A 13,360-nucleotide genomic window follows, 5' to 3' on the forward strand; every position below is an offset into this window, starting at 1 on the left:
CTAATGGACCCAAAGTGTGCCAAGAAAATATCCCCCACACCATTACACCACCACCAGCCTGAACCGTTGATACAAGACAGGATGATCCATGCTTTCATTTTGTTGAGGCCAAATTCTGACCCGACCATCCGAATGTTGCAGCACAAATCGAGACTCATCTGACCAGGCAATGTATTTCCAATCTTCTATTGTCCAATTTTGGTGAGCCTGTGTGAATTGTAGCCTCAGTTTCCTGTTCTTAGCTGACAGGAGTGGCACCTGGTGTGGTCTTCTGCTGCTGTAGCCCATCCGCCTCAAGGTTGGACATGTTGTGTGTTCAGAGATGCTCTTCTGCACACCTCGGTTGTTTATTTGAGTTACTGTTGCCTTTCTATCAGCTGGAACCAGTCTGGCCATTCTCCTCTGACCTCTGGCATCAACAAGGCATTTGCGCCCACAGAGCTGCCGCTCACTGGATATTTTCTCTTTTTCTGATCATTGTAAATCCTAGAGATGGTTGTCTGTGAAAATCCCAGTAGATCAGCAGTTTCTGAAATACTCAGACCAGCCCGTCTGGCAGCAACAATCATGCCACATTCAAAGTCCCTTAAATCCCCTTTCTTCCCCATTCTGATGCTCAGTTTGAACTGCAGCAGATCGTCTTGACCATGTCTACATGCCTAAATGCATTGAGTTGCTGTCATGTGATTGGCAGATTAGAAATTTGTGGTAACAAGCAGTAGGAAAAGTGTACCTAATAAAGTGGCCAGTGAGGGTATATTTATATTGTTGTCAGTATATAAGAAGGCTTATATCGTGGTATGATATTTTTGACGTATTGCCTAACCTTAGATGAGACTCTTGTCGATTTGCATTTTTATTTGACTAAAAACCTCAAAATGAATACTTGTGTCTCCTAATGACGTATTGTGGTCTTATGACGCAAAACGTTCAGTCTGTGCAAGAAAATAAACATGGTTTACTACTTAATTGCCTTTAATCCAGTCCTGAGCGCATTAATGAGAGTCTGGAATGTATAATGATGTATTCACAAGCAAATACTGTTGGTGTGAGTTCTTATATTTCAATTCAAGTGTATATTGACCTTGTCAAAGCTGCTATACCAAATGTACACATTACTGCATTGCAATCAAATTAAGTTAAAGTTACAGTCAAATGTAAGTTATTATACATAGACATAGTAATCCTGCAGTTATATAGCATATAGGTGATGTCTATGTGTACATGTTTAATGAAGTGTAGTTGTGTATTAAGTGTATGTATTGTCCTCGAAGTCTTTGGTTGGCATCATGTCTTCCTACGTGTTGTCCTTGAATAAATCATCAAACACTAACACAACTATTATTACCTTCTTTTTTTAACAAGAAAATGACAGTTTTACATGTAATTTTACATGTAAAATAAGTCTCTGTTGTCCCTAGAGTGAGTTTTAGCTCGAAGTATCACACAAATAATGTTTTATAATTCTTTGAATCTGCCCCTTTTAGGCTTTGACCCTAATTGTGCCGTTTTGATGACTGTCGCTTTAAATGCAAATGAGACTGTGCTTATTTCAAAAGAGGGCGGAGCTACAGATGCTTGCATGTCAGCAACACTGAGGGTATTTTTTGTGGAAAAACTGAAAATGTCAAGAGAAGGGTCTCAGATTTCGTCAGTCTTCATAGTCACTGTTCATTTGTGCATGCTAAAACTCCAGGTTTATAATCCTCTTAGATGCTGACATTATATTCAGCAGGTGAAAACTCTAATGGTGGACGGCTGCTTCTCACTCAGGGCTGTCTATGCTAATGAGAGAGAGATTGTCACTAATGCATGGGGCTTTCCCATTCTGATGACACGTACAAAGGGAGAATGTCAAGGTAAATGACCATTTTACCTGGACACCTTATTAAATCTTAGCAAAGTAGGTTATTATTGCTGAGTAAAGGGGATGAAGTGAATAAAACAAAACAAAAACAGCACCCAGGGAACCCAGGGAATGACAGTGCTGATAAGTAAAACCGAGCTCTCCGGAATCAAAATAAAATCATAAAGGAAATTGTGTTGTTTCCAATGCAAGCATAATGGAAACAGAAGTAATCAATACTTTAAAAGTGCTCATTAAGATGCGTTGATAAAATTATTATCTGCATAATCGGTTGAGACTGTTTAGTAAAGATGTAAAATAGAAAAAAGTGAAGTTTAATCTTCTTAAGCATTTTATTTGAGCATACAATTTTCAAAATGCGCTACTTTTATTGAAATAATGCGAGAACATGCAAATCTAGTCATAATGTGTGAAGCTGTTGGACGACTGCTTCTCACTTAGGGCTGTCTATGCTAATGAGAGAGAGACTGTCACTAATGCATGGGGCTTTCCCACTCTGTGATGGCACGTACAAAGGGAGAATGTCAATGTAAATTACCATTTTCCCTGGACACCTTATTAAATCATAGTAAAGTTGGATTATTATTGCTGAGTAAAGGGGATGAAGTGAACAAAACAAAACAAAAACAGCACCCAGGGAACCCAGGGAATGACAGTGCTGATAAGTAAAACCGAGCTCTCTGTAATCAAAATAAAATCATAAAGAAATCATAAAGGAAATTGTGTTGTTTCCAATGCAAGCATAATGTAAACAGAAGTAATCAATACTTTAAAAGTGCTCATTCAGATGCGTTGACAAAATTATTATCTGCATAATCGGTTGAGACTGTTTAGTAAAGATGTAAAATAGAAAAAGGGGAAGTTTAATCTTCTTAAGCATTTTATTTGAACATACAATTTTCCAAATGTGCTACTTTTATTGAAATAATGCGAGAACATGCAAATCTAGTCATAATGTGTGAAGCTGTTGGACGGCTGCTTCTCACTCAGGGCTGTCTATGCTAATGAGAGAGAGACTGTCACTAATGCATGGGGCTTTCCCACTCTGATGGCACGTACAAAGGGAGAATGTCAATGTAAATTACCATTTTCCCTGGACACCTTATTAAATCTTAGTAAAGTTAGATTATTATTGCTGAGTTAAGTGGATAAATTGAACAAAACAAAACAAAAACAGCACCCAGGGAGCGCAAAAGTGTTTCTGCAGACTGTTTTTATCAAGTGTGATTATATATAAAAATGTTTACCATAAGAAGCTGGTTATATTTCCACACTATCGCCACACAACTGTGTTTAAACCCCTCATAAAAGTGATTTTTTTGCATAATAGGTCATCCTTAAGTGACTGTAAATGAAGAGCTTGGTATTAGCAGATAACTCCTTCGCTGCTATTTGAATCCGGCATGTGAAGCGTGACGCGTTTCTCTGTTCTCAGATCTGCGGATGTATCGGAGCTGTAATCTCACATCTCACGCTCCAGTTGCAGGATCTGCTTCTCGCTGTCGGAGTTCACTGGCGCTCGTTTGCATTCGGTCACCTGACACTCATAACAGATCTGCCCCGTCAAAGTCAGCATGAAAATCCATTCACAACACATTACACGTCTATAATCCTGATGGGTTTCAAACGGGATACTCAACTGAGCCCATGTAAATATGCTTCGTTTTGGCTTCATGTTGATTTAAAGGGGACCTGTTATGCAAAGATCACTTTTATAAGGGGTTTAAACAGTTGTGTGTCAACAGTCTGTGAATATAAGCAGCTTCTAATAATAAACATTTATTAATTCTATTTTATGTAAACACACTTGATAAAAACAGTCTGCAGAAACACTTTGCTTGACTTTCTTCCTTTGTACGCGTCATCAGAGGGTGAAAGTCCTGCCCATGAGTGATGATCTCTCCCATGACACACAGGCATTTGTAGCTCCGCCTTCTTTTGAAAAGAGCACAATCTCATTTAAATGTAAATCGACAGTCAGCACGATTAGTATCAAAGCCTAAATTAGGCCATTTCAAAGAGTTATAAATCTTTATCTGTGTGGTGTTTTGAGCTCAAACTTCACACATAATCTCTAGGAACATTAGAGGCTTATTTTACATCTTGTAAAAAGCAGCATAATAGCTCTCCTTTAATATGAGCTCTTGTTAAGGAAAAGTTTGCAATGCATTGTGGCCACCATCATTTTTTAATTGAGTCAGTTATTCAGAGTATATTATGGTTTCTAAACGTAAAGTCACTGTTCAGATCAGGGCTCTCCCTCTGGCCCGCAAATGACGTCAAAAATATAACGAGATTCAGCCCCCCAAAACATATATTTTTGGATCCCTATCATTGTTATGCAGTCGCATATAACCACTTGTGGTTTTCATATATATATATCTGTTAAACTTATGGTTAAGCAACAATTGATTGGGACAGATCAATAATTATTATTATGCCTATTAATAAATCGTTGTATCTTCATAGCAATTTAAACTACACCTTCAGTACAATTAGAAACAAAACAAAGGAGCCAATCTGAGTTTGAGACCACTGGCTCAGATGTTGTATTTTTGACATTTGTTAGGTTTTTGTTCTCCAACTGCTTGTGTGTGTAGCATTAGTTTCTCACACATCTCATTCAAAGCTTTCTGATGTTAATTTTTTTTTTTTTTACTGTTGTAGATTTACAAAAACCAAAATCATTAAGTTATATGGAGCTGTAATGTGCTCAACCTGCCGCAACTACTTTATTTGTGCGATTTATATAAAAATAACTGCACATCTCAGAATGTTCACCAGCCAATCAGAATCATGCGTTCAACAGATCATGTGGTCTAACAATTCAATTCAGTTCATCTTTATTTCTATAGCGCTTTTACAATGTAGATTGTGTCAAAGCAGCTTCACATAGAAGTTCTTAGTAGATTGAAACTTTGTCAGACCAATTTTCAACAAGTAGTATGATATTTTTGGCCAATATCATGAATTCCGAGCTCTTATGCGCTGTGTTTAAAGGGGAAGCATAGAGATTTGACCTTTTGCAGGATCAGTCAAACATTAGTCTGTTCAGATGCTGCATCTCTGATCTGCTTTACACTGATCCTGTCATCTGTGTGTCACTGCGTCCCACATTAGGACACACTCTGCTTCTGTGAAATACTCAGGCTTTTTTTTATTTATCTGGCTGCCTGAAACTGACTGCTTTAGAATGTGAGTCACTTTATAAGAGCTCTCTGTTAGCTTGATATAATTGCATGTAAAACCACACTAATATTTGGCCTTTATGAGTTGGTAGTCATTGTGAAATTATACAATTAATATAATTAAGTGAGCATGGCTTTAACTATTTAAAACAATGTTCAAAGTTAATTCTGAAATTACATTTTAGGACATTTCAATGACTCTCTAATTAAATTCATAAATTTTTCTTCGGCTTAGTCTCTGTTTCAGAGGTCGCCACAGTGGAATGAACCACCAACTATTCCAGAATATTTTTTTATGTTGCTCCGGTTTCCCCCACAGTCCAAACACATGCGCTATATGTGAATTAAATCAACTAAATTGGGCGTAGTGTGTACGATCACACCGGTGTGATTAGAACATTTAGAGCGCAAGTCATCGACTTTCAAGTCTGACGGCGCACGCTGAGGTACAGAAAGAGCTGTGCATCGCTTGTCAGAAATCAATTTATCCATGCTTTCAAATAAATAACATTTCTTTTAGGTTTCAGAAATTGAAATACAAGCAAAACACACCAGTTAAGCTTTGTAAAATACACGCGGATGTCTATGGAGATGGCGATAATAATTATTTTTCAATATAACTGGACGATGTGCTTTATTCACATAAGATACACACTGTTTATGTTGCTAGAATATTTTCTCTACTCCTCTCCAAAAAAACTGTTGCTCACCTTCATGTATTTCGGAAGAAAATGATGAATAAACATAACGTAAATCCAGCAGCTCAGATCTCTCTACAGTTGTTGCTAGAAGGGATTCAGCTGCGATCAGAATTCAACGAAAGGTCATTCATTCATTCATTCATTTTTTGGCTAAGTCCCTTTATTCATCAGGGGTCGCCACAGTGGAATGAACCACCAACTTATCCAGCATCTGTATTGCACAGCTGATGCCCTTCTAGCTGCAACCCATCACTGGGAAACATCCATACACGCTCATTCACACATATTCACTATGGACAATTTAGCCTACCCAATTCACTTATAGCGCATGCGTTTGGACTGTGGGGGAAATCGGAGCACCCGGAGAACATGCAAACTCCACACGTTGATGAGAAGTATTTCTATTATTTATTTAATTACTCATTAATTGTATTTTATAAGCGTTTACCCCTACCTCAACCCTAAATCCGTAATGTAAACATTTTATTTGTTATACAGTGTCACAAAAATTATGTAATATTGATGTGAGTATCCTCAGCTGTATCCCATCTAGACTTCACCGTGCTGCAGGAGAGGGTGAAGTCTAGATGGGGTACAGCTGAGGATTCTTACGTCAGTAGAGCATCATTTTTGTGACACTCTATAAGAAATAATAACATTCTTACATTACCGTGAGGCTTGGGTTTAGGGTTAAGATAAGGGTAGGTGCTAATGAAATATATTTAATGCATAATTTAATAAATAATATAAATAAGTACTCGTTAACTTCTGATCGCAGCTGTATCCCTTCTAGCAACAACATCGGCGCCCAGTACTCATCATAAAACAAATGATATGATCATTATTAAGCTTTAAAAACACTTTTTTTGTTGTTTAAAAGACAAAATATATGTTCTATCACATATTTGAGAATTGGATTATCAGAAATGTCACAATATAATTAAAACGTTTGTTAATTTTTACAGAAAAAGGCAAAAAGTTCTATTCTCTGCTGTTTACAGGAAGGCTTATTGCTCTCATACAAAGCATTTCCCTTGATTCAGAGGATTAATTCAAGTGAATGATTGCAGAACTTCTGTTGCTTTTCCTTTAAGGCTTTTTAAATGCACACTTTCTTTCTTAGCTTTCTGTTATAAGCTGTAATGGAAAGCCGTCGATCCCTGACAAGAAGCAGACTGATGGTGTTTTACGCCTGTGTGAATTTATCTGTGGGAATAAAGCGATTGTGTCTTGCTGTAATGTATTTGTTTAGGCTTGAGGACGTGGTATGACAGTCCTATCGCAGTCACAGTGCGTTTACTTCATGGCACGCAGTGATTGCAGCTTGAGTTCATTTCTCTGGCATCCTCCATTACAGGGACACGTCTGCTATCTGTATGTCAGCGCAGTCTAAATGTTTTCATTTGTGTCAACTGTAGTACACTGTGCTGCTGATGATGGGAAACACTTTCTAGGGGGTTGTGGGGAAGAATGAGTAAATCCATCTTGAGATTTGTAGTTTTTTTGTGGTTAAAGTCTTGCGGTACCTAGCGACAATATGACGAAAGCTAAAATCAATGGAAGCTTGTTTTCACCATTGGAACAAAAATAAAAAGAATATATTTTTATTCTTATTTCTCAGTTGGGCAAAATCCAGAAAGTCGGAGCTTCAAGAAATAAACTCAGAATTGATCGACTCTAGAGTTTACATTTTGCAGTGCAGACTTTTGTTCTCAGAATTCAGAGTTTAAATCTCAGAACCCTGATGTTGTTCTCGGAATTCTGATTTTAAATGTGGAATTCATAATTTTTGTTCATAGAATTCTGATTTCAAATTTGGGAATTTTGACTTCAAATTTGGAATCCTGCATTTAAATTAGGAATTCTGCCTTTAAATGTGGAATTCTAACTTTTGTTTGTAGAATTCTAATTTGAAATTTGGAATTCTGACTTTAAATTTGGAATTTTTACTATAAATTTAAAATTCTGATCTTTAGTGTGAAATTCTAACCTTTTTTCTTTGAATTCTGACTTTAAATTAGAAATTATGGCTTTAAATGGGGAATTCTGTTTTAAATGTGAAATTCTTACTTTTGTTCTTGAAATTCTGACTTTAAATTTGGAATTCTGACTTTTGTTCTTGAAATTATGACTTTAAATTTGGAATTCTGACTTTTGTTCTTGAAATTATGACTTTAAACTAGGAAGTCTGACTTTTGTTCTGGGAATTCTGACTTTAATTTTGGAATCGTGACTTCAAATTTGAAGTTCTGATTTTAGTTGTGGAATTCTGACTTTTGTTCTTGGAATTTTGACTTTAAATTTAGAATTGTGATTTTAAATGCAGAATTCTGACTTTTGCTTTTGGTATTCTGACTTTAAACTTGGGATTCTGACCTTTTTTTTGGAATTCTGACTTTAAATTCTGGTTTTCAATGTGAAATTCTTAGTTTTGTTCTTAATACTGACTTTCAACTTGGAATTCTGACTTTAAATTTGGAATTCTGACTTTAAATTTGGAATTCTGACTTGTTTTCCAAGAACAAATTTAAAATCAGAATTCCAAATTTAAAGTCAGAATTTCAAGAACAAAAGTCAGAATTCTAAATTTAAACTTGGAATTCTGACTTTAAGTTTGGAATTCTATTTTTAAATGTGGAATTCTGAATTTTGCTCTTTGTATTCTTATATTAAACTTGGAATTCTAACTCAGTTTTAAAAAGGTGTAGTAAATTCATGTTAACAGTTGATGAGTATTCTTTATCACCTTCTTAGAAGGTGTGTAATCTTGGTGTTCTTCTTGACGCTCATTTTAGTCTGAAGCCTCGTTTTAAACATGTAACTAAAACAGCCTTTTATCATCTTCCAAACATAGCCTGCATCTGTCCTTTCCTCTCGAGGCCAGATGCTGAAAGACTTGTCCATACTTTTATCACGACTTTATACTTGGATTCTGACTTTAGTTCTTGGTATCTGAAATGAGTTCTAGTACTCACTATAACCTTATTATAACCTAAAGTCATGGGAAACCGAGAAGTTGTAAGGGAATTTTAAAAACCTGGAAATAGTTCTATTAGTCAGACCTGGAAATAACTTCTATTAGTCTCAAAGTCAGTAGTGAATGTCTATTCATCTTGGCTTTAAATTGCTCCGCATGAGTGCAATTTCAAATGCTTTCAGAATATTAAGCTTCAGTTATCCAGTAATCAATGTGGAAAGTTATGCAAATGCATTGGTGGAAAGGTTTGGGTTTCACTCTATAATAAAGATGCACTGCGAGTGGTTTTGGATGAGAGCATCTGCTAAAGGACTTTAGTAAGTGGTTGCTTTGGGGCAAAGAGACTCTTGTAATTTCGTTAATAACACTGATTTGCCTTGTCTTGGCATGTGAGGACCATTTGGAGTTTGAACCCACCTTTTCAAGTTCCTCTCTAAGTTTTACTTCTGTTTGGCTGCGCCTTTAATTCTGCTTCTGTTCATAGACTGTATTTAACTCCAGTCATTAATGAACGGCCTCATCACATCAATGGCCATCATGGAATTTTTATAATGAGTCATAAAGTGCCTTAAGAATAAAGAAGTGACCCGGAGTTGGGGTAATTACAGGGTGGCTAATGAAGTACTCCCACAATCCAGACTGCTGCTGAGTCGTGTTCTCAGGCTCTCAGCTGGAGCGAGGCTTTCTCAGGTCACTCTAACCTGCTTATTGGCACCGTGTTGGTCTCACACCCTTATTACCCTTTCAGCCAGAGCCAGCTGAGCAGGGCTTAAGAGCACCTGGTTTTTCCTTCAGTGATTACAGGTTATTTCTTAGTTCACAAATGATTAGACTGTAGGACATTTGAAGAGCAGAACATAACTTCTTTTATGTTGTAGTTGTCCAAGTGGTGTCATGTTCCTACTTTGAAGCAATATACAAAATGACAGCATTGCGAAGTAGCACTTATACATTCAGTACTTGTTTACAAATTGACGATTTGCAGGATGACTTGACATAAATAACAGTAGAACTTTTCCCTCTATTAACTACTGGCTTATTACCTGCCTATTATTAAGGTATTGGCTGTTTATTAGTACTTCTAAAGTATGATCTAATTCTGCATCCCTAATCCTAACCAATACCTAAACCCAACTACCTTACTATTAAACTACCTACTATTACCTTACTAAAGTCTTAGTTATTTGTTTGTTAACATTGAGAATTGTACCTTTAAAATAAACAGTTTTTTGAATCTATTGTAAATGTCGATAAACCATTTCACTTGTCTTGTAACTTGGTACAAGTAAAGCTATCACTTTACCAAAATCCTCAGACAGGCATTGCTCTGTAATCTTACCCATGTCATGGTATCACTTTGATCCCAAGATTGGGCTAGTGGCCACTTTCCAACTCTGTCTTAGGACAGAATTGCTTATTTGCATTACCGTTTGGCCCTTTAATTGGAAAATAAGATGCAAGAGGCCTTGCTAAAGACGTATTGTTTTCACTTTCCATTATATCAACTCAGTTGTGATGTAAAACTATTATTTACATGTCTAAACCAATCACTAACATCTAGTTTTCTCTTTTACAGATGCAGCAGCTGTTCTATGAGAATTACGAGCCAAACAAGAAGGGCTACATCCGTGATCTCCACAACAGCAAGATCCACAGAGCCATAACCCTTCACCCCAACAAGAACCCACCCTACCAGTATCGGTTACACAGCTACATGTTGAGCCGGAAGATTGCAGAGCTGCGCCACCGCACCATTCAGCTCCATCGTGAGATTGTGCAAATGAGCCGCTACAGCAACACCGAGGTGCACAGGGAAGACCTTCAACTGGGCATGCCTCCATCCTTCATGCGCTTTCATCCCCACCAACGTGAGGAGGTGCTAGAATGGGAATTCCTCACGGGAAAGTACATTTTCTCATCCTCAGACGGACAGCCTCCCCGTCGAGGCATTGACTCCTCACAGAAGATGGCGCTGGACGACATCATCATGCAAGTAATGGAGATGATTAACGCCAATGCCAAGACACGAGGAAGAGTCATTGACTTTAAAGAGATCCAATATGGCTACCGAAGAGTTAACCCTATGTATGGTGCAGAGTACGTACTGGATCTGCTGCTGCTCTACAAGAAGCACAAGGGGAAGACTATGACAGTGCCCGTAAGGAGGCATGCGTATCTTCAGCAGACCTTCAGCAAGATTCAGTTCTTGGAAGAAGAAGAGATGGATGCCCGAGTTCTGGCTGCCAGGATCAACCAAGACTCAGACTCGCTGTCTTTCTTGTCCAACTCCCTTAAGATGCTTGTCCCGTTTAAGTTGAGCAGCCCAGGCATCGAACAACACGAACCCAAAGAGAAGAAGATCAACATCCTTGTGCCGCTGGCCGGACGCTACGAGATTTTCCTGCGCTTCATGGCCAACTTCGAGAAGATCTGCCTCATTCCCAACCAGAATGTCAAGCTTCTGATTCTGCTTTTCAGCACGGACAACAACACGGAGCGCATCAAGCAAATCGAGCTCATGAGGGAGTATCGCATGAAGTACCCCAAAGCCGATATGGAGATCAAACCGGTTTCCGGACCATTCTCCCGTGCTCTGGCCCTGGAGGTCGGCTCGGCCCACTTTACCAATGATTCTTTACTCTTCTACTGTGACGTGGACTTACTGTTTACTCCTGACTTCTTGACTAGATGTCGTGGGAATACCATACTTGGGGAACAGACATACTTTCCTATTATTTTCAGCCAGTATGACCCAAAGGTTGTCTACGCAGGGAAGGTGCCCAGTGACAACCACTACGTGTTCACATCCAAAACAGGCCTGTGGAGACACTATGGTTTTGGTATTGTCTGCGTCTACAAAGGAGACTTGGTCAAAGCTGGTGGTTTCGACGTCTCCATCCAAGGTTGGGGACTGGAGGACGTTGACCTTTTCAACAAGTTTGTCCAATCCGGGATCAAGTTGTTCCGCAGTACGGATACCGGCATCGTTCACGTCCATCACCCTGTGGTTTGCGACCCCAATCTTGATCCCAAGCAGTACAAAATGTGCCTGGGATCCAAAGCGTCCTCGCATGGCTCCACGCAACAACTTGCAGAGCTATGGTTGGAGAAAAACAACCACAGCTTCCGAAAGATCTCGAACTCCAATAATGACTCAATGAGGACAGAATAGACCTGGCAAGTGCACATTGTCCATCTGTCTTCCTCTTAATGGTGTTTTTTAAAACTACCTTATTTATTTTTTACAGAAAAAAAAGACTTCTGTGGATATATTTTGAAATAATATCTGATTTTGTAAACTGTACAGGAGCAGCCCGTCACCTTCAGACTTGATCTTTTTTAAGTAGCGTTTCAGATAACACAACAGTGACTTAAAGAGGAGGATCTATTTTACAAATCCAATACTGAGCATTATATTTATGGCACCTCAAAAACAGACTGCTGTGGACCTCGCCAGAAAAAAATGCTTTGAAATGGAGTTGAAGAGGGAGTTTGGACACGGACTTGTGTGGTGTCTGGCAAAATGGTAAATGTTTATTTGTGAATGTTTACAGAGAGCTATGAACAAGTGATTCATTCTTGGTGAAGGGGATCTATAGAATAACAATCTTAATTCTGACAATTAAGGGCCATTGATCAACAGCTTCTTTGCGATTCGTTTTTTTCCAGTTTATTTGTCTGGAGTTGGGAGGGGGATCCATAATAACACTGTTTTGTTTTTATCGCGTTTGATTTATTGTTTTTATTGACTTCTGTGAATGAAACTGCTGGCTGTTGATCTCTCCTACTCATTCCCACTGTCTAATTTATTGAGCGTTCAGTCTTCGGGGCTGAGGTTGTGTATATTAGAGATTGTATAACCGTTTCAGTCATGGATAGTGTTTTTGTTCCTGTACGTTTCCCTCTCTCGGTCTTGAATTACTTTAATTACCAAAGACTTTCTTTTTTTTTTGCACAGTTGCTGTAGGTGATATTTGTTCGAGAGTGCTTGTTTTTGTGTGTGCGTGCGTGTATGAGTCCAAATGCAAGGCAGTAGAGCAGGGAAAAAAACATGTAATGTACTGTAGGATGGAGGTACCGATGACTATTCAACATGGCCCTATGAAAGTATGCCGACTACAAGCCACTTAAAGAGATTTTCTCATTTCATATGATCAGATTTCATTGTACTCCTCTTGGTTATTTAATTTTTTGATACCGTTGGCCTTTCTCCAGTGATTGAGCCATGCACCCTGTGGGGGAAATCGGCCGTAATGCGGCCTCACCTTCAGATTTGAGGATGATCTCCCACAGTAGTCTCTCTTTCTGTTGTCTTTTGTTTTTCTCCGGGGCGTTTTCATACTTCAGTTTTTTGTTAGCCCCCATACACCTGGGACAAAGTTTTATATTTAATAAAATGGAAAATGAAAAAGCAGTGTGTTGCTTGATGTTTTGATTGAGCCATGCTTTAAATTCAATTCATCTTTATTTCTATAGCGCTTTTACAATGTAGATTGTGTCAAAGCAGCTTAACATAGAAGTTCTAGTAAATTTAAGCAGTGTCAGTTCAGTTTTCAGAGCTGAAGTTCAGTTTAGTACAGTTCAGTCTGCTTCAATTTTCACTGCTGAAAGTCCAAACACTGAAGAG

General features: G+C 38.2%; 1 protein-coding gene across 1 annotated transcript in view; it reads left to right on the forward strand.

Moving 5' to 3' along the window:
- Nucleotides 1–13,147, forward strand: part of chsy1 (chondroitin sulfate synthase 1) — a 202,172-nt gene extending 189,025 nt beyond the window's left edge. The window contains exon 3 of the mRNA XM_056461002.1: nucleotides 10,310–13,147. Coding sequence (XP_056316977.1) covers nucleotides 10,310–11,905 — 1,596 coding nt within the window. The 3' untranslated portion in view covers nucleotides 11,906–13,147. The remainder of the gene's footprint in view (nucleotides 1–10,309) is intronic.
- The last annotated feature ends 213 nt before the right edge of the window (nucleotides 13,148–13,360 follow it).

The sequence above is a fragment of the Danio aesculapii genome, chromosome 7 (assembly GCF_903798145.1).
Source record: "Danio aesculapii chromosome 7, fDanAes4.1, whole genome shotgun sequence".
Classification (NCBI taxonomy): Eukaryota; Metazoa; Chordata; class Actinopteri; order Cypriniformes; family Danionidae; genus Danio; species Danio aesculapii.